This window comes from Dryas octopetala, chromosome 3 (genome assembly GCF_963921425.1).
Source record: "Dryas octopetala chromosome 3, drDryOcto1.1, whole genome shotgun sequence".
Classification (NCBI taxonomy): Eukaryota; Viridiplantae; Streptophyta; class Magnoliopsida; order Rosales; family Rosaceae; genus Dryas; species Dryas octopetala.
The window spans coordinates 3,876,098-3,900,805 of NC_141368.1; the positions used below are offsets into that span (position 1 = coordinate 3,876,098).

General features: G+C 36.4%; 5 protein-coding genes and 1 pseudogene across 5 annotated transcripts; 2 read left to right on the forward strand and 4 right to left on the reverse strand.

Moving 5' to 3' along the window:
- Positions 1 to 71: 71 nt before the first annotated feature.
- On the reverse strand, positions 72 to 1,980 carry LOC147289755 (HMG-box (high mobility group) DNA-binding family protein). The gene is made up of 7 exons (XM_086238516.1): positions 1,904 to 1,980; positions 1,635 to 1,793; positions 1,408 to 1,495; positions 1,207 to 1,293; positions 749 to 802; positions 555 to 625; positions 72 to 435 (listed from the first exon to the last, which is right to left on the reverse strand). The coding sequence occupies exons 1-7, from the start codon at positions 1,978 to 1,980 to the stop codon at positions 396 to 398; spliced, it is 576 nt and encodes a 191-aa protein (XP_086094642.1). The 3' UTR covers positions 72 to 395.
- A 755-nt stretch (positions 1,981 to 2,735) lies between these two features.
- On the reverse strand, positions 2,736 to 5,269 carry LOC147289756 (WEB family protein At2g40480-like). Its single transcript, XM_086237487.1, has 2 exons — positions 4,928 to 5,269; positions 2,736 to 4,501 (listed from the first exon to the last, which is right to left on the reverse strand). The coding sequence occupies exons 1-2, from the start codon at positions 5,186 to 5,188 to the stop codon at positions 3,053 to 3,055; spliced, it is 1,710 nt and encodes a 569-aa protein (XP_086093613.1). The 5' UTR covers positions 5,189 to 5,269; the 3' UTR covers positions 2,736 to 3,052.
- Positions 5,270 to 9,173: 3,904 nt separating this feature from the next.
- LOC147289757 (uncharacterized) lies at positions 9,174 to 10,191 on the forward strand. The gene has a single exon (XM_086234983.1). The coding sequence runs from the start codon at positions 9,282 to 9,284 to the stop codon at positions 10,011 to 10,013; it is 732 nt and encodes a 243-aa protein (XP_086091109.1). The 5' UTR covers positions 9,174 to 9,281; the 3' UTR covers positions 10,014 to 10,191.
- A 5,609-nt stretch (positions 10,192 to 15,800) lies between these two features.
- LBD15 (LOB domain-containing protein 15) lies at positions 15,801 to 16,750 on the forward strand. Its single transcript, XM_086234984.1, has 3 exons — positions 15,801 to 15,814; positions 15,959 to 16,223; positions 16,322 to 16,750. The coding sequence occupies exons 1-3, from the start codon at positions 15,801 to 15,803 to the stop codon at positions 16,748 to 16,750; spliced, it is 708 nt and encodes a 235-aa protein (XP_086091110.1).
- Positions 16,751 to 21,198: 4,448 nt separating this feature from the next.
- Positions 21,199 to 22,685, reverse strand: LOC147289759 (peroxidase P7-like; annotated as a pseudogene).
- Positions 22,686 to 22,864: 179 nt separating this feature from the next.
- Positions 22,865 to 24,708, reverse strand: LOC147289760 (peroxidase 4-like). Its single transcript, XM_086235174.1, has 4 exons — positions 24,460 to 24,708; positions 24,090 to 24,281; positions 23,841 to 24,006; positions 22,865 to 23,757 (listed from the first exon to the last, which is right to left on the reverse strand). Exons 1-4 carry the CDS (start codon positions 24,676 to 24,678, stop codon positions 23,360 to 23,362), a joined length of 975 nt encoding a protein of 324 aa, XP_086091300.1. The 5' UTR covers positions 24,679 to 24,708; the 3' UTR covers positions 22,865 to 23,359.

Sequence of the window (24,708 nt, forward strand, 5' to 3'; positions counted from 1 at the left end):
ATGATATTTAGTAAATGAACCTGTAAACAGAATCAATAGCCAATGCACTTTGCAGAAAGATTTGATGCTTCTTTTATACAAGTTCTAGGTGAGACTATTCCCAAACAAAATGTCTTCATAAAAAAAGTGAAACTTTTTCCAACTCTATGGAGGAAATAACTACACTTTTGTTAGACTCGACAACTCCTACATTTACTATACAATAGCCAAATGACTTGCCTTTCTTTGAGAAAATAGGTAAGGGGAAAAATAGCCTCAGTTGAGCATATAGATTTTCCACCCTAGCCAATTGGATGGTCCCATTAACCAAAAATGGTCAGCAAAAAATGAAACCTTTAGGCAGTTCCTAAACTTGAGCGAGAGTCCTCAAAACAACCATACACTATTTTCCTGCTTCATGAGGTAAACACCTTAAATGTATGCTCATCCATTGACCTGTTTATGAGGTAAAAATTAAGTAATTAGCATGACAATGCAAAACAAGGACAGAGAAACAAATGTAGCCAATCCGAAACAATAATACACTTGGGAAAGGGAGGGAGAGAGAGAGAGACCGATGGTAGGTGTGCCAAGAGTTGTCCCATGATTCATCAAGCCAATCAGAATTCTCAGAGTCTTCATAAAACTGTAATTGAACCATAATATAAACAATAATAATTAAGTTCCTGAGAAAAATAGTAGGAAACAATCAGAAGAACCAGTAAAATAGAAATGTATTCTATTTCTGAGCCTTAAAGCAAAAACATACCCCATCAAACTTCTCATTGTTACAACCCAATGCTGAATCTGCCTCATCATCTACCTGCAACCAATGACCCCATCATCAATTCAATTCCTAGATACCTGGGAAAAAAGACTGGAATTTACACAATGTGGGGGCAAAGCAGAGGATCTAGATGGATTAATATCAAATTGAATACATGGAATGCAAACAAAGGGGTGTAACATTCACATAGTTTTACAAGCAGAAAAAAGAACAATGACTTTATTTCTAGTTGCTATCAATAATGAATTACTCAGGTTCAGTGAAGGTGAAAAACCCAAATCTAAGCAAATGGGAATAACCTGCCATTTGTATCATTAAAAATCTTGATATAAAACTAAGCAAACATACTAAAATCCTCTTCGGAAGAAATTGGAAACGTTACGTTGTTACTAGCACCAGAGGACATTGCAATTTTCAATCAAAGACGCAGTCAGATTTACCACTAGTCTATCATCTGCTTCTTTAAGCAAAGCTTTCTGATGAGCCTCATCAATCCTTTCAGCTTCAGCAACATACGGTTGCCTCTCCTAACAAAAAAAACAGTCCAATTGAATGTGATAAAATAAAACACATGGATTCCACATTATAACAACTGGGTAGGGCTTAAAAAGAAAGAATGAGATTGATTCACTTTTAATTACCTCATTGGACATTTTCCTCCAAGCCTCAAACCCTTCTCGATTTATGGCAACCCAATCTCTAGCTTTGCTTGTCTTGGTAAAATCTTTCCTGATAAACCCACAAGATTAAATGGGTACAACATATATGTACTACTAAATCAACTGAGACTAAGAATAATAGAATTCAAGAAAGTAATTATAATGGTAAAAAATGTACATGAAGATTCACCCAAAAAAAAAAAATGTACATGAAGAAATGAAAAGGAGCCATGACTATGAGTTGGTCCCAAAAGCTGTGTTTCTCAACATCTTGGCATACTACGCCTTTGAACCTCTTCACCTCTGTCTTCCTCTCACACTCATGCATGCCTGCCAAAGTAATTGGCACTGAAACCCCACAAGTATTGCTGCAACATGCACATATTGGAACCCAAAAATGGAATAATAATCACTAAGAAAACAAAAAAAAAGAACAAAATTAAACAAAACATTAAATAATGTATGTGATATGCCATACCACTTTTGAAAGGCACTTCCATCAGGAGCACGAGGAATTGCATGAACTCGTTTCCGGGTCTTTCGCAGATTCGCCATTGAAGCACCACTGCAAGCTCTGCTCTGCAACTATGGAACTATCTTTCACATCTGCTTTTATAGTGTTATTCTATTAGTTAGGGACTCCCATAAATTAGTGGGAGACAAGAAGACGAGAAAACAGGCGCAATTTCAGTTTTCCAACTTTGGGTTGGCTATAATACGCTGGAGGTTAATTGCAATTTGCACACACAAAACCCCAATTTTCTGGCGGATAAAACCGTGCAATTAGTAGAAGTTAATGTTAACCTGCTGGTCCGTAGGGTATAAGCCGTGCACGGTAGCTTAATGATATCTAGATTGCTAACTTGCGCCAAGCAGTTTTGGGCGGGGCGGTGAAATTGAAAACAGAGTAAAAACTAGAGGGGATTTCCGCGGTAACTCAAAAGGCGCGCAAAGTAGATGGCGCCTAAAGGCATGGCGCACAATGATTAATATTTTTAATAAAAATTAAATATTTAATCTTGGCCAAAAAAAAATATATATATATTTAAGAAAGTTTTTTTTTGTTTTTTTAATTCAAATAGTAGCTTGGGATGAAAGGGTTTGGATATGGGCTATAGGAATGGGAGTGATGTGGGTTTGGGCCAAAGAAAATAAAATGGGCAGGGAACTAATGAGGTAGTGTCACACTGTCACTGGGCATAGGCCATATGAATTAAAGATTACATACTTACAATTTATAACTATATGGGAATGAAACCATGTATAGAACCAAATAATTAAAAATTGATAAAATAATAGCAATTGCCCATGTGAATTTAAGTACAAGCAAAGAATTATAATTGCATCTTTGACAGAAAACAACTGAAATTCCAACACCATGTCAGTGTCAAGGAATGTAATGCGGGTACCATGACATACTAACCCTGATCATAAATAAAAACTTCATTCCAACCCACCCTCACCGCATAGATCAGATTAATAATCACCTATACAGACTGACATACATTAAAAACATCTTCCAAAAACACAAACATAAGCAAAACCATAACTTATTAAATAACAAGGACACTGAAAGCAAAATGTTGGTACCCCAAGGATTGACTCACTGTTAATCAATCTTAAAGTGTCACATTGCGTTTAAAGTTTGCATCTTTTTCTTACTTGGCTTTGACAATGGGAGTGATATCTGGATGAACCCAAACTTCTTCCTATGTGTTATAAACTGCTTTTGTTCACTTCCATCTTTCTCAGCTTTTGGGGCAAGTGTTAAATCCTCCCTCAGTGCATGAAGCATTTCACTCAAAGCCACTCTGTGCGTTTCAGCGTGGCCACGATCCATCTCCTTTTTTGCAGCATAATCTTCAGGGAGAACTTGCTTCCTGCTAAGCACATCTCGCATTGAAACTGTTGGCCTCAGAAGGGGCTTTGGATTCGAACCATCACTTCCTATGACTGACCTGTTCATGACTGACTTGTTCATGTCATTCATCGGAGAATTCACCGGTGATTGAAAATTGTTTAGATTGTTGGTAGTGTTGTAAGCAGCCTGCCCCTTCTGATCATGCTCAGGTACCAACCTGTGGAGAGCCTCTTCAGCAGCAATTTGCTTTCTATTGGCAAGTTCTACTCTGTTCAGAGCCTCCTCCAAGAACTGTTTGCTGTGATTAACTTCATCTGTTGCTGCTTTCAACTTGTTCAATATGGCCAGTTTAGAAGCATTGGCTTCATCAATTTGGAGCACGGCATCTACTAACTTCCTCTTGAACCAGCCCTCAGCTTCTTGAGCCTTCAAGTAATCTAGAGGAGATTTCATTTTACAACTAAAACTCATTTTCTCAGGCTCTGGAAGCAGCACATTCCCTGATGAGCTCTCACAGCATGTTAGAGCCTTGATCTCAGCAAGAGCAACAGCTTCTGCTGCCCTGGCTGCTTCTTCCATCTTTTTTGCGGCGACCCACCTCATTTCAGCAGTCTTCATACTGGTTTTGTCCTGTTCATTCCTTGACATTTCCCTTGAAACACATGTTGAATTCTCAAAACTGCTATTGGCATTGGCTTTTGCATCACCAGCTACTTGTGTCTTCACTTTTATGTTCTTCATCTCCTCCTCTAGTGATGACACCCCTGCAAACTGTGATGTTAGCCTCTCCCGGGTCTTTTCGAGCAAGATTTTCTCGTTTTTCATTTTCTTATTCAAAGATTCAACAGAAGATTGAATCACCCCAAGATCATTGATGGTTTTACCAAGGTTCAATTTTGCTTGCTTCAACTCCATCAAGATCATATCAGGAGAAGTAGGGTAGGGACTTGGATTTCTATAATTTTCTTTGTTCATTTCTTTGATAGCAGCAGGGGATGAGATCATGTATTCTTCTGAATGAAAGTCCACTGGTGGGACTGTCAAGCATTTCAATGCTTCTTTCTGCAGCTGTCTCTTTAGCTCTTCCAGAATCCTTTTTGTTGTTGCCAGTTCTTCAAGGACATCAAGTGTCTCTAGCTCTTTCACAATCAGATCCTTCTCCAACTCTGCTGCTTGTTCCTCCACTTTCTTCAAGTCAAACTCTTCAACACCATTCTGCTAATCAAAATGTCATTGTAAATTTTAATCCAACCAAAATTAGACACCCCAAACAAGAAATGTAAAGATGATCTAGTAGCAGAAATACATAATTAAAAAGGGACTTGAATTAACTTGGAAACAAGTTTGTAACACTCACATTGTCTACTATAAACTTGTAACACTGACAAATTTGTATTCTAAAAAGTGTGACAGGATGTATTCCGACATATATTGAATGAACTATTATTATACATACTACCAAAGCCAAAATCCAAGGTAACTAAAAATTTAAAAAAGGTATTTAAATTTTTTCTTCTAACTATGAAACAAAATTGTGTTTAAAAAAAATGACTTGCTTGAACAAGTAAATGAGTTCAAATTTCAATCCCACATAAAAAGACAAGAACTAGTGCTTGACTTGACAGTTGACACTGGACTTACATAGTTTTCTCCCAGCTTGTATAATGGTATCCAGGACCCGCTACCGCCAAAACGGGTCACGGCCTCCTTGACCGACCCGAAAGGCGGGGAAGTATCAATCTCCGCTCTCAAGCTCACCTTCCTTATCCCGGGCGGACCCGGGGACGCGGGACCTCCATGCCCATGACCCGAACTCGTGCTAAAGCGGAACGTTTCGGACCCGGTGTCGGACCTTATTTCCTTAATACCAGGTGTTCCCGGAACCGCTTCGTTGGACGCCATTGCAAAAACCCAATTCGTTTGGGCAATCGTTCAGAGCCAGAAGCCTTTAAAATGGAGTCTGGGGACAAACCCATGATGGAAAACAACCACCTTCTGTGATTTTATGTGGTACCGAGGATGATGGAGGCGTGATGATGATGCTGCTGGTGGGGGACCGAGTCGCGACTCGGTTGGTTAAGACTGGCCATTGGACAAGTAGGAGAACCGGGTCCACTCGGTGAGTAAAGTTTGAGCGTGGTTTTTTTGCCTATATGTAAGAGGGTTTGTCATTTGCGACGTGGCTGAAGGCGATTGGTTGGTTTAAAGTAAGTCAAATTGGTGGTTGACTTTTTGTGTCGTTGAGGCAATGCGGGTTCAGTAATTAAGTGCGAAGTGTGGGGTGCGAGCGAGGGGATCACTTCCTTGATTCAGAATTTGTGAGCGTGAATTACGGTTTCGACTTTCGATTGCGGGTTTTGGGAAAGTCATTAACGCAGTTGCAGTTATGATTGACTTTTTAAAGGCGATGGAAAGTTCGTTTGGTTGGTAACTTTATGATTTGTTTTTCGCTTTTTTTACTGTTTAGTTTGTAGATTAATAGATTAAAGTAGATTTTCTTTGATTTTTGCTTTTCTTTTTATGGTAATATTGGTTTTCTTCTTCTTTTTTTTGCTTGCAGAAGATGGTTTTCTGCTTTTTGTTGTAAAGAAAAAGTGATAAAAGTGAAAAACAATTATACACGCGTTAACTTTTTCTTTTATTTTTCAAAAAAAGAGAGATCCACCACATGACATTATAACAAAGTTAGTTTTACTTTTATTTGAGCACCTTATTTGCTCACTTTTACCCCCTATCTTTCATCAATAATGTTAGTGACTTAGTGTCACTTTTCTTCGTAGAGTTTAGTGGTTATCTAAAATCAATACCTATAATTGTAATTCTATTATAAAGACAAATGAAAAATTGGGCCGTGATTCAAAAGAATTAGGCAAAGTGTTTGTTTCTGAACGACATTAGTGGAGAACACTCACCTTGATCAATGTGAATTGATTGAAATTTGACCACGATTTGAATGGAACTACATGCAAGGTTGCGAGGTTTTTGGCAAATGACATTCTTTTTGTAAAGTAGGTCATTTGATAACTAATTAAAACTGACATAAAATAGATCACGAGAATCAATATCCTATATTTTTATCATATTAGATCGTCACATTATATATGGTAATTAATGTGTTAATTAACAAACAATTAGGTTAATCTTTCGCGACAAATTTGAGTGTGGAAGAAGTAATTGGCAAAGCTTTGGGGCCTTTGTTTGGGGTTGCAAGTTGCTAGGGTGCTTGGTTTGCCAAACTATTCAAGGGGATTAATTTGGACTCCTTGTTCGTTGTCCATCTGTTAACTTATCTTCTAGATGAATGAAAGAGACCAATGGACCCTTACTCATGCCCAAAGAGAAAGAAACATGGTGGCTGACTCCCTGCTTGCAGACTCAGAGTCAGTCTGGTTTTGGGCTTGCATAGACTTGAAGACCTTCTCCCATGTCTGATAAAAGCTTCAAGAGGATTAGACCAAGACTCATTTGTGGCCCATTTACTTTTGGGCTAAGGCCCCTATGTAAAAATTGCAAAAAAAAACAAAAAACAAAAAACAAATATATATTGTCGTAACAATTAATGTGACAATTTATATAACAATAAATACACAACCACGGAACCACCACATAATATATATGATGAATATGATGAGAAAGCTTCTATGTATCTCTGCCGGCCACCCTGCTACCATTTATTATATTCCTTTAGTTCTTGCCTACCCGCGCCACCCTTCTGGATCTCTCTTTATGTGCATGTGCTTCACACATTGTCTCATTTCTGGTGAATAATTTCACACTTACATAATTTTACTGTCAATTCAACATTGTCATGATATATATATATATGCATAACAGCAGAAGTTGGCATGTGATTTATGTCCTGAGCTCCCGTTGATTACGCATGCATTGCAACATGGTTGGTTGGTTGCTTGCTTGCTCGAATGTTAGTTCTAATAATTACATAATTATAAACAAACAAAACTGCATGTGTAGCTACAATCCACCCAAGAATAAAAGACAGCAATCAGGCAAGAGAGCATTCATATTTCTTGTCTTTAGTGGCAAGGGAGTGAACAGTACTGATTTAAAACCGTGGGTCATAAGCTCATAATTTAGGGCACAGAAATCGGTGGGGGTAGTTGGAGAGTCTAATTTGTGCAGCATATTAATTACCCCCTTAATTACAAGGTGATCGAGCTAGCTAGCTCAATTTGTACAATTTGATGAGTGTTGGGGTCGACAACCTTTTGCGTACACATGTTCTGTAATTGATTCCACGAGTGCAAGTGCAAGTGTGCAACACATGTATATAAAAAAAAAAAAAACATAAAATATATTGACGTACTCTGGCAAATTAATGCCCAATTTGTTACTAATAATTCTGTGTCAAGACTAGTCATAATATTGTATTGCAATTCATTTGGCTCATCAGACTCTCTCGATTGACCTGAATTATTAGTATCATTTATTTCATTGTGGGTGTACATGCATGACAGTGTGAATGTATACGTACGTGTGATGTCCCAAGAGAAATTAAGTAATCAGCAGGTTGTAATTAAATAGGCCATTTTTAGTGGTCCCCCAAAATAAATTAATAATTATAATAATAGTAATCCTGCTACCCCGGCCCCATACATGCACCAGTAAATGCAATGGGTCCAAGTTAATTATATATATATATATATAGCCCCTACAAAAATACAATATATGAACATGTTTTTGAGCCAGTATTATCTGGCTCCTCCCAATTGTACCATTAAAACAACAACTCAGGGAGTCATCATATATGGACCACCATAAACACTCTAATTTATTACACAGTGTACGCTCATCCTAGCCTGACCAAATCCCACACTAGCTTCCTCAACTGTTTTTTGTTATGGCGTTTCAATTCATACGTATGATATAATTAGAGCATCCAACTTAAAATTAATTTACAATAGGTGAAGAGTTATAAGACTTATAAGTACATATATATGTTAAGCTCTAGTTTTCCGATATACGACATTACTCCATATTATTCTCAACAACATATATATATATGGTCATGCTAAACTCATGTCATATGCATAGCCTTATAATTAATCTTCCAAAAAAATTTTATTGGGTAGTTGTTATGACTCAATCAATTTTTTGTTTCTTCATAATTTTTAGAAAAAAGAAGACAGCCGATGAGATTAGCAGCCAGCAAAGTTAATTAATCACGTACAACTGTGCTTATGGCTAAAAATAATTAATTGAGGAATCCCCACTTCATTAATTTTAAGCTTAAGTTATGTGCTATTGAGTCCATGATCACAATTTGTCTAGTAGATGACACAATCTCCATTTGTCGGGAAAGGATGGATTTGAATTCGAATCTCATGAACCAGAGTACGTTGATTAATCACACAAAAATGATGTCTTATTGAGACAAATTTGGAAAATCAACATTTATTATAGATATGTATTTTTTGTGTGTATATATATATAAGTCTTTCCATTAAAGAATTCTTTAAATAGTACGTTTTATTTAAGAGATTCTTTATGGAGTTCATTCTATATATGAACTGTTTATCTTTTAATTAAGTTTTAATTTTAAAAAAATTTATATAAAAAATTAAACAAATCAAAAATCGTATAACATATTTATTTTTGATAAAATAAATTAACAAACATAATATTTTTTATAACAATTTTAAATAATAATGATTTAATCAATCGATTTCCAATTAATTTAATTTTTTACAAGATTGATTATTAAATTAAGATTTAAAAAATTGACTGACTTCTCCATGTAAAAATATACAGGGATCCCTCGTGAACTTTTAAATGAGGGACCCCTCTAGCTATGGGTGTGTACGTGGAAGCTTAAATGAATGGGGAGAGCAGTAATAGCAAAGAGCCAACCAACTCAACTAGTCTACAAGATATTGTATAGAATTCAATATATCATGCTCGCTGCTTCATCTTCGGATCTTGAATCTGAGATCTGCTAAGTGGAGCTAGCAGAAGCCAAGAAGCTCCAGAATCAAAAATGGTAGTGAGTACTCCGGATGGTGATCATGACAACAAGTTCTTCTCTAGGCTTATGTCCAAGGAGAGCTCCATGGCCAACTCTTCCTGCAGAGTCTATTATGGAGAAGCAGCTGGTGCAGTGCCATTCATGTGGGAGTCACAGCCAGGTACCCCTAAGCACACTCTTTCTCACACCTCTCTTCCTCCTCTCACACCCCCTCCTTCCTATTCTTATAATCCCAAAAACCCAAAATCCATGCCATCCAAAAAGAGCTCCAAAGAAAAGCTACTTTTGGGCTCCATTATCCCAACTAGGCTGTTGACACTGCGAAAGGCCCACATGTCTCAATCATCATCCTCATCACTGTCCTCTATATCATCATCATCATCTTCTTCCTATTCATCATGGTCATCATCATCACATTCATCAGCATCATCATCTTTGAAAAACAAAAAGGGTACTCGTACTAGTACTCATGATCATCATCAGAAACATACATGTTTCTCGGTTTCAAGGAAGAAGCAGCCCTTTGATTATTATGATGAAGACGATGATAATGATGATGATGCTGGTGATGATGCTGATCCAACCTCTGGATCACCCATTTCGACTCTGTGCTTTGGCGTTGAACACAAAACTAGTACAAATTTCAACGGGATCGGAGGAGGCTGCTTTTCAGTGCGGAACATGAAATTTGCCTTCTTGTCCATTACTAGAGTAGCAGGCAGACGTACTAGTACTATTGCTTAATTAATTAGGGTTTTCTGTGTGATCAATATCATGTGTTAAATCTTTCTCTTCTTCTACTTTGTAGAATCTTAATTTTAGTGTAAGTGGCATGCAGTGATCGATATGATATGGACTACCATGAATATGAACCTGTGTGGAGTGTAACGTACCTATGCGTATATATTCTCATTAATGTCATATCTTATGAGATCAAAATTCGAACATAATATATCCATGAAATTCGATCAGTTTTCTAATTTTGAGCCAAGAATCCAAATTTGATCTTATCCATCTCGTCGTGAACATCATCAGATAATGCTGTTTTGGGTGATTCATTAAGTAATTTGATTGCAATTAACACTGTTAATAAAGAAGAGTAAATCAAAGTAGCTTTGTTAGTTTGATATGCATCAGAAATCACATTATTTCCACTTGTGGGCATGACATTGTTTAAGTAGATAGAGGGCCGTACAGTGGCAGCTGGTGGCTTGAGTTTATAAATGCAATGGGATCCATACATGTGCGAATAAAGCTTGGAGTCATACATATAAATAAATAAATATAAATTCAAACTGTGGCTTCTCGCGTGTGCTGTATATTATACAAAGAAGCTGCGGAATTTAATGCAAGCTGTAAGCCTGCAACTGTTTCTGTTTTTGTTTTGTCGACTTCTCACTTGTTCATGTGGCCGGGTCAGTGACTCGGTGGATGTGTCAATTCTAGAATGCGTATGTAAAATGTATAATTTTTTTTTTTTAATAGTTGTTATGGACCTATGGTCTTTGCAATCTCAAGTCAAAGTCCGGTCTATATATATATTTTCTTTTAAATGAGAAATTTGAATTTAGAAGCTCTCATAAATACTACTTGATCACAATTAAGTTAATTGACAAGATTGAGTCTATATGACTATACGTAATTTTATTGTTCGTGTGCAGACATTGATGACATATTATTCACCCCCCATCCTCTTTCAATAATATTTAATTTTATTTATAAATTTAACTTTTTATGAAATATACTGTTCAGAAGTACTGCTGTGAGTTATATGAATTTTGCTTTAAGAAATAAACTTATGGTGGGTGAAAAAAAAAAAAACAAACACTTAACAAAGTTTTACATTTGGTGTGCTTTGAGATTGGCATAGGACTTAAACAATTAAACCTATTTTTAAATGTGGAAATTAAACTAAAGCCCGACTCACGTGGCCCATTACTCAACATTTGAGAAATAAGTTCATCAGTGGCCAAAAAAAAAAAAGAGAGAGAGAGATATAGGTGCATCGGTTTTGGGCCTTGTGAATTGATTGGGCTACATTGAAATTAGGGAGTATTATCTTGTTTCTGAATTGGGGAACTTTTGGAAAGTGTTGTTTGAATGGCACGTTCTATATGGTCTTATTTTGGAACAACGTCTACTACCATCTACAGTGTTCTTCGTGGAGATCTAAAATATTGAGAATTATGAAGAAGAAATTTTCTGAAATTGATACGAAACGAACCCGAAAAATAAAAGGGTCCACTATGATATTTGTGGTATTTATAGATGTAATGAACTCTAACTTAGGTGATAGTGGATGAGGTAGAAGGTGATGGAATATATAGTACTACCCTTTCACCATGCCATTCATTAGAAAAACACTCATTTTTCTCTTTTAATTTGTTGGGAAATTTTCCATTATAGTATTCTTACAAGTTACACTTTGGCATATATATATGCACGCATGGAAATGCGACCCTCTTTAATTTGGTGGGGGAAGAAATTAAGTTTGGCAATCCACAGTGATTAGTCCAACTGTATAAAAAATAAAGGTAGAAATAAAGTATGAGATGTATTAGTTGATGATTCAATATATGGACCTGTAGCTAGCTAGCTAGGGAGAAGTCTGAGGTTCTCATAAACATGAGTCACATGACAGCTACAGTTTACAACCAATCAAAGTTGATGTATATGAACAGCTTATATATATGGTTTTCTTGATATGCGCGCGCCTAGCTATAGCTAGTTGGCGACCATGCATATATATATATATATATGTTGACCTTATAATTTAGAGCTTTGAAACGAATGTTTGTTCGGTATAAAAAAAAAAAATATGAATTCAAATTATGTGCATGTGGTAGGTTTTGGATCAAGATTAATACCAGCAGGCAGCTGGGGATCATATCATGACCAAATTTAAATATCTTAGAGGGGTCTTTATATATTTGAAAGCTGGTTCATACTTTGGGTTTTGGTGCTGATAATTACAAGGTAGAGTGAGAGAGTACTGAGAAAGTAGGTTGGGGATGAGAGAACATCGGGGCGACTTGTTAGCCTTATAATACGGGTCAAACAAGAGCTAGCTAGCTACTAAGATGGTGTCATTCCCTTCAATTCTAAGCAATACATGCATATATATAAATTAATTATATTTAGTGCCTTGATCAACTCAATTCAATTCCTTTCTCTTCAAATATATATATATATATATATTTATATTCCTCTCTATATATCTCTCATTAATTCCTTTCCGTCCCTTTCACCACCCACTTTGACATAACACTCCCCAATATCACAACTAAGAATTTTCGATCCCCATATCCCAATATCTACCGACCATATATTATACTACTCCTAATTGCCTTGCCTTAGTAATTAGGTCATTGGAATTAAACTTGGCTTAAAGTAGATTGTTCTACCGCTGTAGCTAGTCAATACATGAAGTTTCGCATATTAGAACTAGCTCGTCAAATCGAGAAACCAACTGAACATTTCCTTAGTCAAGCATATATGCGTGCATGTGCCATGCTATAGTGGCACACAACTCAAAAACTAATATTGGTATTGGGTTCCTTCTTAATTAGATAATTATTAATTGGGGAAAATTTGATAGATGCAGCTTAGCATTGAACAAAGTATATATATAATCATTTGAGCTATTGACAGCACTAGAAACATATGGGTAGTGCAAAATCTGGATAGTTGAAAAAAACAGCTATGTTAGATTAAGCAGAATGCTTTCCTTATATGAAAAATGTAGGTGAGCTGTCCAGAAAATCAGCACCTGTATCTGTCTATATATATATATATATATATGTGTGTGTGTGTGTATCCGTCACAAAGCTAAAGACTAAAGTCACAGCTGCCTACAAAATTAAGGATGATTAATAACTTATCTTGAAGGGTGTCTAGTCTTTTTCTGTAGACATCACTGATATTGTTGATTAATTTCTTTAGACTTAGTTGTGAGCTTCTTGAAGTGGGAATTTTTGCTAACAATTGTCAATCAATCGATCACTTGTTGACATGGTACATATATCTACCTTTAAGGAAGAGGAGTTTGTGATGACAGAAAAAAAAAAATTACAATCAACTTTTGATTGGATTAATTAATTGTCCCATTAGATTTACCTTTTTTTTTTTTTTTCTCTCTCTCTCTTTTTCTGGGTGTGTGTTCTCTTTTGCTTGTAAATATCGACTACTGATCGAGTGAAATAGACAAGGAATAGTTACGTTTACCTGAAATGAGAGAAATGAGTACGTAGCTGGCTAGTTTCAGTAGGTGTAAGTTATATAGCTACCAGAAGGGGAAAGAAAATAAAAGGTATTCGATCTGATTGGTTTGAATTTACTATATATATATATATATATATATATATATATATGTAGATGTAGTTCATGTTGACCAATGAATTAGTTATATATGGTTGTGAGTAAATGATATAGTTAATGTTTAATTAGCTCTCATAGCAACTGGGTCTAAATTAAATTGGTCTTCGCCAACTTCAAGTACAAATATATTGCGGTTTTCATACGGTGATGCTCATATGAAAATTAACTTCGTTTTCTGAGCTAGATCCTAGCAGATAATGGACTTTTTAATCAAAGGTGGTTCTTGATATTGACAAGAAACTAACATGGCTGCATTAATATTCCTGCTTAAATATTTGATCACTAATTTTTTTTCTTTTAATTCCAGTTTGACCAATAACGAATTGTTTTATGATACCGATTATGCCTAAGATATATTATAGCCTTTTTTCTTTTTGATTGCAAAGAGAGAATATATAGGACGAAAGTCAAACTTTTAGTATGAGTACTGTGGAATTAAAGCTAGCTATAATCCCCACAAATATATACTAAGCATGTTATATATAAAATAAGATGTAACAAATATATGGAGGTGTAGCATTTTTCTCAGTGCCGGCCTTGAAGGGAAGGGGGGCACCGAGTGCGACTGCCTAGGGCTCACCTTTAAGGGGGGCCCATAAATTTTTATATTATGTATATATTAATATATATATATTAAAAAAATAGTAGTTTAGTCTATTAATATATATATATTATGTTATAATGTCTTCGTTGCAATTAGGCCCTTCTACTTTGTGTCAGAGCTGTAGTTATCTAGTTTCTTTCTTTAGGCTTAAGCCCCCTTTTGTAAAAAAAAAAAAAAAAAACTAGGTTCTTCTAAGATATAAAATTTGGATTTTGCAACCTATTTTTCCTTGATTATTAGTTGAAAACCACCTTTTTATTTCCTTAGTTTGTGTTTGGCCAACTTGCTTCATTTTTCTTTGGCTTTGGCTTCTCACGTGAATCACAAGAAAAGCAAGCCAACATCCTCATCTGCATGGCAGTGGATCCTTTTTGCCCTTGGGTTTACACATTTTTTTTTCCATTAAAAGTACATGTCTTCTTTCTGGAAAGTTGGATTCAAAGAGCATGTTTGCTTTGAATTGGCAAAGACGGATCTTTGCCTCCCCATATAGTTTTGTGGAAAACTGGTTTTTTTTTTTTTTTCCACAGGCTCTTTCAATCTGAAAGAAATTAGAGAGGTCCCATTAAAACAATAAGGTAATTAATGTTTGAGTATGTATTTTTCCCTTTTAATTTTTCTCTTATATTCTTATAAATTATTTTTTTTTTCAATTATTTTCTTGACGTTCAACCAAAAATTTCTTAATTGATTTCTTGATGTGATCGAAAATTTCTTAATTGATTTCTTGTCAATTGTGAATTATTTTGCAAAAGATTTTATTAAAGGCCCAATTTAATTAAATTTCGCCTTCCAAAAGTCAGGGCCGGACCTGATTTTTCTCACTAGTTTTTCTTAGGTTATTAAGATATATAACTATATTTAATATCAGCTGATAATATGCCTCTTTTCTTTAAAAAAAGAAGAAAAAGCTAGTTAGGTCTGTGCTGAGAATGAAGCAAGAAGCACATGCAGATGAAATGAAAATTGAAATGGTGGATTCAAAAAGTCAAAACACATTTAAGGACTCACACGTGAGCCAAGGAGCAGTCTCACATATCATAGAGCTGGCATTTATGCTTTGCTATAGTACTCATCAGTATCCATTGATGCTTCATATCTCGATCTATCAGACACTCAAAGAATACGTACTGCTTTGTTTGATCTGTGGAGAACTATAATTCCTCAAGTCCTCGTACAATATCAACCAAACCCATCATCGATCACCAACAAACAAGTTATTCAGTTCACTACTTTCCCCCTCTTATTATATATTTGATATTTCAGTCTCTCTACAACTCCATATATATATATATATCCCTTTGAACCATCCCTTTCTCTCTCTCTCTCTCTCTCTCAATAATTTATTTATATATATATAAACAATATAAAGAGTGGATTGGACCACTTTTCTCTACTTTTCTGGGTATCTTGGCTTTGAAGTACACTCCTTTGGACGCCCTCCCTTATTTTACAATCCCTAGCTAGCTTCTTAATTCCCTCTTCCTCCTTCTCTTTCTCTTTTAGCCACTCCACCCTATCCCACACTCACACCCAGAGAGCATGCCTGAATGTCCAGAGAAAGGTACGTATTTCATTAATTACCTCTACACCCCCCTTAGCTTCTCTCTCTCTCTCTCTCTCTCTCTCTCATTTAAGAACAATGTTCAATGTTTATAATTATGGGTTAAGTATAACATCATAATCATCTATTTTTGCTAATTGATAGGGAGAGACTTGATGAGATAGGGAAGAAGACCAAGAGAGAAATAGAAGCTTCTAATTCTCAATATCATCATCAAATGGGAAGAAGACACATATTGGGTCCTCCCGGAACCCTAAACACCATCACCCCATGTGCAGCCTGCAAGCTCTTGAGACGAAGGTGTGCACAAGAATGCCCCTTTTCTCCCTACTTCTCTCCTCACGAACCCCAGAAGTTCGCCTCCGTCCACAAAGTCTTCGGCGCCAGCAACGTCTCCAAGATGCTCATGGTTGGTACCCTGCCGTAATTCAAAACCCTAATTATTCAAAATCAACAACATAATTCCTCTTCTTAATTATTAATCAATTTTAACTAATTAATTTTCAGGAGGTACCGGAGAGTCAAAGAGCAGATGCTGCAAATAGTCTTGTCTATGAAGCCAACGTGAGGTTGAGAGATCCGGTTTATGGATGCATGGGGGCAATTTCGGCATTGCAACAGCAAGTTCAGTCTTTGCAAGCTGAGCTCAATGCAGTGAGGGGTGAGATACTTAAGTACAAGTATAGGGAAGCAACTATCCTTAATTCTACTTCTCATCATCATATGGCTAATTTGTTCTCTACATCCGGTGGGGCCGCTGTTTCGGTTGCTGCCCTGCCGCCGACCCAACAACAGCAGCCACCGCCCCCACCACCACCACCGCCTCATCTACCTCCTACTTCCTCCTCTTCTTCTATGTACACTGCTCAACAACAACCAACCAGCACCGCCGACTATAGCACCCTTTCAAGTGAAAATGTTTCCTACTTTGGTTAAAACTTTAATTAGACTCATCATCATGATGAATTAAAGAGATCCCCATTTAATTTCTTATTATGATTCAAGTGGAATAAATTAATTAATGATAAATTGAGATAATATATTGATATTTCTTGCTTGGGGGTTTTTTAATTAGTTTCTTAGTTACTGTCTTAATCCATTTTAGGTCCATATTTGTCTCTCTAGATATTAATGTTGGTGTTATGTTCCTTTCTTCATGTTACATGTTAATTACTTTTCCGGCCACCACATTTCCTAGTTCTTATATATTCATAGTTAAAATCGAACGGCAACTAGCTATAGCGCTAGCATGTGTGCAAATTAAAATTCATAGTACTCTAGCTAGTTAGCCACCAAATTAAACTAAACGTAGATGTTAATTTATTCATCAATATGGTTGCGCGCACCTCTCGATCAGCTGCCATGCAACTTGTTTTTGAATTAATTCTACATATATACATATACATATATAAAAATTAATTTAGAGAAAAGAAGAAATTTTTAATAAAACCCTAGGCAGACTAGCTATAAAATGGGGCAATCCCAGAAAATCCAACAAAACGAATATATTGGCAATTTAAAAAAGAGAAAAAACTGAAGCTGAGCTAGTTAGGATTGGATTTAAGCATATATGGCATGATTGCGCGTGCGGGATCTAGTAATTGTGGATGTATTTATAGAAAAATGCACATGTTAGTCCGTGCCAATATTGAAGGGATCATTTAATTATTGTTAATTTGAACATCAATTGGAGTTGGGGGGAGCTCACATAGGCCTTGTGATCCTCAGGGTCAGGCCAGGGGACTGCTCGATCAGCATATAGTATATAGAAACGTACGCCATACAGAGGAAATAGGACCAGCTTGTTATTGCATTTTAAAGCTGAGGACTTGAGGAGGTGGCTGAAGCACTACAAGAGATGTAGAAAAAGATTGGGGAAAGAACTTCAATCTTTCCAAACTGGGTTCTTTTTCTTTTTCTACACATATAATTACTATAGAATTGAATACATCAACTTACCCATGTTTTGTAAGAACAATACAAAGAATCAAAATATCAGCAGATCTGAGAATGGTAGCCATATAGAAATATATTTACTCTAGATTTTCAGTTTTTTTTGTTAGCACACCCACTTCGACATGGGTTAGATGAAGAAAACATCTCAAAGAGATTTTAATCCCTATTCATCAAAAGTCTAAATGGAGAGAGAGATCTTACATTAAATAATTTTTTAATTTTTCATTGTTTGAATTTCAGATGAACATTTAGGTTTAAGAGAGAGATGTTGCAAATGACTAGATGAAGAAGATGAGTGGGCAATGGCAAATAAGGAAAGAGAACGCGTTTGCCATCAGAAAAGAGAAAAAGAAAATCTCAAAATTATTGTAAATATATCGTTGGATGATATAATGGATGTATACATTGCGCTTTGTCCTATATTCCTATGTTAATCGTTTGTTAAGTTAAAATCCATAATCTCATATTTATATTTCGGATTAATTGGTTCCTACAGTTTTTATTCTTATATAGAGAGCATTGCTTAGCTGAATTCCAACCCCATTTGGGTTTCCGCACTCTAAATTCTAAAATGTAATATTTGGAATGATATATGAAATAATTTAATTTGAGGAATAAATGTGAGATTGAATTGGACGAGTAGAAAATTATGCATGCATGTGCCATATATATATATATATATTTGATGAACACATGTTTAATTAATTTGGACTAGCTAGTACTTGGGGTTATAAGATGTATAGGCCGTATCCCATGCCATTGAAGTCGATCTGGTTTGTATGCTTTTATATTAGAAATATTAATACTGCAGTTTTGGGAACAAATTGACTGTGTCAAATTGTAACTGAATTAATTGGAACTTTTTAATTTGATCCATCCAAAAGAGGAACTTTTTTGGTTCTCTTACCTTTTTTTTTTTTTTTTTTTTTTTTTTTCTTGGAGGGTGGGGGTAGTTTAATTACATATGGATCTCGATCTGCAATTGTTTGGTGTTAAGTTATCAAAAGGGCAGTTTTGTAAATGATGAAATTTGTATATATAATCAGAGAAAGCATTATGTATACATGATGTTGCTAAATAGTGAAGTTATACAACATTTTGTTGTCATGAAGTAGATGTATGCATGTATTTGTTGGATGGTTTCAAATTAAAGCAAGTAAATTTGGTTTCTTTGGCGTGTGGATTTCAACCCAAGTGGAAGAACCTGAATTACAAAAGCAAGAAAACCAATGGAGAATTTCACTCCCTTCACTATCTCCCAGCCATCTTCTCTATAATTAATTTTTCTATTATATATATTATTATTATTACTATTAATAAATAATATTGAGAAATATTATTTTTAATACATATATACATAACTTATACTCATCCCTCACTCAAGTCTCTAGAACCAATTAAGATTGTGATGGAATTTGGTCTAATGTCATGGTTGCTTAAAATACTGGCATCCTATCGTGTCTTCATACAACACCCTTTGATTTCTATATTGAAAATCATTCAATGAAGTACTGTCATCTTCCTTCTATTTGTTCCCAAAAGATCATCTATATATATGCACTCTTTAATACAGCAAGATGCATGCTGCAAACTGCAGTTAACCAAGCTTGGGAAATTAATTAATTATTTAATATTGAAGTTCAGTACTATTAACTAAAGCAAATTAATTGGATGATCATCAGGTTAATTAGTACTATATATATATATATATAATATAGCAGCTGCTTGTGTAAATAAAACTAATACTATATATGACAGGCTAGCTCATTAAGGAGACCATAAGAGGGTTATTTGTATCCCTGATAGGCTGATACATACATACATATATATATATATAGAGAAGAGAGAGAGAGAGAGAGAGAGAGAGAGAGAGAGAGAGAGAGAGAGAGAGAGAGAGAGAGAGAGAGAGAGAGAGAGAGAGAGAGAGAGAGAGAGAGAGAGAGGCTTAATTTCATTTTGTTGTGAGTCGATCTCGAACCTATCAATATATGCATGTGATCATTAGAGGATTCCCAAGGTCTAGTATCCATTCACTGATGAGCATGCATGCATGCTTTATGCTTAGATCGATCTCACTCGATCAACACCATGCAATTAACATTTTTTTGGCATCATCAACTAGTAATTGATTATTGATCAACGGCTTTGCATATAACCCTCTATTTGCCTCTTTTTGAAACAACTAAAACGGCCTTATTTTGCTCATTTCTCTAGTCACTCGGAATAATTGTATTTGTTTAGAAATTAATCAAGTCGGTGTAATTTAATATAAGCTGCAGAACGCCGGGTCTTTAAAATCAGAATTATTTAAGCCCAGACCTGGAAATTAAGAAGTACCAAAATGATTATAACCAAGTTTGTCAAAACATAAATTCAGAATTAATCGTATACATTTGACCAATGTTTCTCTCTCTAGCACATGTACGTTTGCTCTCAAATCTCGAGGGTGAAACTAAAGGATCCTACTAGCTACTAGCTACTAGCTAGCTGTAGTTCGTAATTAGAAACTCCCTATTGGGCCTCTTGGCCAAATTAATTAGGCTACACAGACAGCTTGTACATATGCTATATATATATTTTAACATGTTGGGGAGCACTTCCTACACTGAAGTTTAAACAAATACACACACACACATGGCTCATGACTTTGGGAAGTTGAAGAATGTGTATGACCTTTTTTTGACTGCCATGGCATTTATGTGGGGTTGACAACTTGAGCTCATACATCATAAGGATGTCAACAATTAATGAGATTAATTATATTAATTAGTGCATGCTTAACATGGTTTTTCATGTGATGCGATACTAAATTCTTTCTGATATTATTGTTCAACCAAAGTTGAAAGTTGCCACATTAATGTTTTTTCAAATGGGAACGTATCATTTATTTTAGGGGGATGTATGACGTGAGGGCAAGCAAAATCTTAACCTCTTCTGGAAATTACTATTTAAAATCAATGAGACTACTAACATATATGGACTTCTCCACAAATTAATTAATTAACACGTACTACTAATAATTGTTGATGGTAAAATCCAAAATCGGATTATCTAATTTAAAACGTGTGAGACGTTTCTGTTTATGCCCATTTTATCAGATTCATATATATAAGTCAAATACAAAATTGGTTTAGAAAAGTTGATGTAGGCATGTAGCTGTAATTGTGCATTCAAAGTCAATCCAACGAGAATATTGCTAATCACTGAAACCATTAATTAATCCAAGCAATGACCAGATATCAACAAATTAATTAATCTGCCGTAGATTAAGACAGACGGAACTGGGCCCAAATTGTTGTATCCCTAAATTAGACGGCCCAATCCAGTTGCATCCCGATCGAAGTCCACATGATTGTTCAATAAGTTGGGCTGGGCCGTGGGCCTGAAATTGTAGTCATTTGATTTGACAAGGAAAACAATCTCAAGAGTCAAGGCATTGGAATTGGATTGATCCTCCTACAATTCAACCTAAGCTCTCCAGCGGGTCCAATGAGAGGGTTGATGTTACCCATCTTGATCATGGCGGTGACAAAGTCAGCAAAGAAGGCTGTTTGGTCGTGGCTGTAGGAACGCACTATGTCATCGGTGCGGCCTCCGCTGAAGAACTGCTGATCGGAGTGGAGGAGGCCCTTATGCTGGACAAGGTTTTTGTAGTAGCTGTTGTCAAACACTGTTGGGGTTTCGGCATCCAGTGGGGCCAGATTGTGGTCCCCTTTGCCTTGGGTTTTTGGACATTGTGCTTTTCTTTTCTCCCTAGTTTCTTGTTCATGTCGGTCTCGTTGTATATCCGCTCTCTAAAGGAGTGGCATTGTGCTTGCCCAAGCGTGTGAGCTCCTGTTAATAATATAATATATGCTTATATTTTAATATGATGTTTGAATGTAAGAGAAAGAAAAACTTTGTAAGCCGAGCACTAATGGAGTTCAACTCTTGAATCCAGACCGTGAGAGAGATAAAATTCTCTGTGAATTTCCTAAATTTGGTGTAAATTATTTGTTTTTAACCGTTTTAAAGAATTAATTTAATGCGCAAAAACTGCCTAAAAATCTCGGTTACAAAAAAAAAAAAAAAAAAAAACACTTTGTAAGGTTAATTTAGGTTTATATATGTATGTGTATACCAGCTAAAGCAACCATGTCCTTCATGTCAAGGGCAACGCCACTGAATCTAAGGATGAGCTCCTTAAGGTTGGCCTTGGGAGAGGGTATGCTGACATTGGTGACTACGGGGTTTGTAGACCTAGCGTCTCTTCTTCCCAATTGAACATTCCAATTAGGCCCTCCAAGCTGCAATTAGTTAATTAATTAAGTAATAATACATGCTTGCATTGCTTTAATTAATTAAGTAATTAATTAATTACTCACAAGGGCAACAGAGTCTCTGGCAACAATGGCAACTATATCAGCACATGAGACGGTGGCGGGGCACACTTTCTCCACTGCGGACTTGACTTGATCAATGACGCCAAATCCGCGTGAGGAGTTCTTATTGGGAGGTACATTTTTCTCTCCAATGAAGTTAGGTGCATCGTCCAGCAGCAGAGAGGCATCACACCCCTACCAACAACCCAAGGAAATTAATCAATCATTAATGCATTACTTAATTAGAAAAAGAGACTTTTTTTTTTTTTGTTACATTGGAATTTATTTTTAATATAATATAATACATGTAACCCCAATTTCTAAATATTTACATTGACAAAACAGTCATGGTAAAAGAGGCGGAGAAGAGAGGCCCCCATTCGGGCCTCCTTTTTGATGGCGGAGTGGACTATGGATTTGACTGTGGACAAGAGCTGTGGACAAGATTTGGTGTAAAAGTTTGGTGAAAGTCCACCACTGTAAGCCGAGCTGCCCACGTGCACAATTAGGACAGCCAACCTCAAAATGAAGAAATAAGAGGAAACCATTGATGAAGATGAATATGTTGTTTGGTGACAGAGGAGAGTGGGTACTGATCATGTAGTGGTGTACTGGTATTGTTGGGTCTTGTTTCACAGGGGTTCGAATTGGGACAAAGCTATGATATATCATATATGTATATGTTGTCCTGATTAGAAAGCCAAAAGCCAAAACACAAAGCAGTTGATTAGCATGAGCTACTTATAAACTCATTAATACAAGTGACTAACTCAAACAGTCAAACGTACTCCCTACAAATCAGACAAGTATAACACCTGCTAACTCTCTTCCCTACCAAATATGAAAATAGTTGGTCCACGTCTAAATTCCTGAACATATATATAGCAACTTCCCCCTCTAAAGTTTGACCTTGTCCTGAGAAAGGTCCAATATATACCCGATGCTAAAATTTGTCAATCAGGGATGAAAGCGTAAAATCACAATTACACATACTGACACAAACATGTTCATCTGATCGGACGGATCGGGCTACGTGACCTATGTCACATTAGGATAGAAATTTGTTTTCACTATAATAGTTGAGAGTGTACAAAAATAGTTCACATAACATACTTCCAAGGCAACATATAGTAGCTTCTAATTAAGGAACCCCAAATACATACGAAAACAAACTCTCTGCAAAACAATTAATTTATTCTTAAACCATATATATATATATATATATGAGCTAATTGGGCCTCCTACAATTCCTCCTAATCTCTCCTTTGGACCCTGTGAGCGGGTTGATGTCCCCCATCTTGATCATGGCGCTCACAAAGTCGGATCTGAAGGTGCTCTGACTGTTGCTGTAGGCACGCACTATGGAATCCGTGGACCCCCCACCACCATTGAAGAGCTGCTGATCAGAGTGGAGCAGACCTCTGTTGTTGATGAGGTTTTTGTAGTAGTTGTTTTCAAAAGTGGTAGGGGTTTGTAAATCAAGTGGGGCCAAATTGTTGTCCCCTGAGCCAGAGGTTCTTGGGCAGTTTGATTTCCTTGATTGGGCCAGAGAAGTGTCCAGGTTGCTCTCGTTGTATATCCGGGCCCTGAAGGAGGTGCACCTTGCTTGCCCAATTGTATGGGATCCTGCATGAATGGGCCGGTTTGTTCATTTAATTACAAGCCCATTTGCTTAAATAAGTCTATAAGAGAGTTTTGTTCTTAATTACCAGATAGTGCAACCATGTCCTTGGTGGAAAGGCCAAGAGCATTGAATCTGGAGATGAGCTGGTTTCGGTTAGAGGTTGGAGGGGGTATGCTGTTGTTAGCAGCTGCCTGGCTTGCAGTCCTCGCGTCTCTTCTTCCCAATTTGACGTTCCAACTTGGCCCTCCAAGCTGCAATTAATTATATATATGTAACCAAATTTCAGTCATTGTACGTATCAAATTAAGACCAATTAATTAATTGATTAACTTACGATGCAAACTGAGTCTCTAGCAGCAATGGCCACTATATCAGCACATGACACCACATTGGGGCACACATTCTCGACTGCAGACTTGATGTTGTCAATGACATCGAATCCCCGAACAGAATTCCGGTTAGGAACTGCATTTTTTTCTCCGGTAAAGCTCGATGTGTCGTCCAGGAGTATCGAGCCATCGCATCCCTAGGGCAATCAAATTAGTTCACCTTTTGGCTGACGTCAAGTGCTTTAATAACTTTGAAATCAAACTTAGCCAATAACTAATTATTTTTTTATTGCAATGTAGGTGAAACATTCAATTAATTAGGTGCATATATATATATATAATAAGGAAGAGATTAGAGAAGACTAACTAGCTTACATTAACGAAACAGTCGTGGAAGAAGAGGCGGAGGAGAGAGGCACCCATTCGGGCCTCTTTTTTCACTGCGGACTGCACTGAGGATCTCACAGTGGAGAAGAGCCTTGGACAGGACTTGGAGTAGAAATTTGTTGAAAGTTGAGCACTGGCGGTGCCCATGTGCATTACAAGGAGACCCAAGCTCAAAATGGCCATTGACCAACTCCAAGAGGAAGCCATTGATAGTAATTAAGTACTTGATTTAGTACT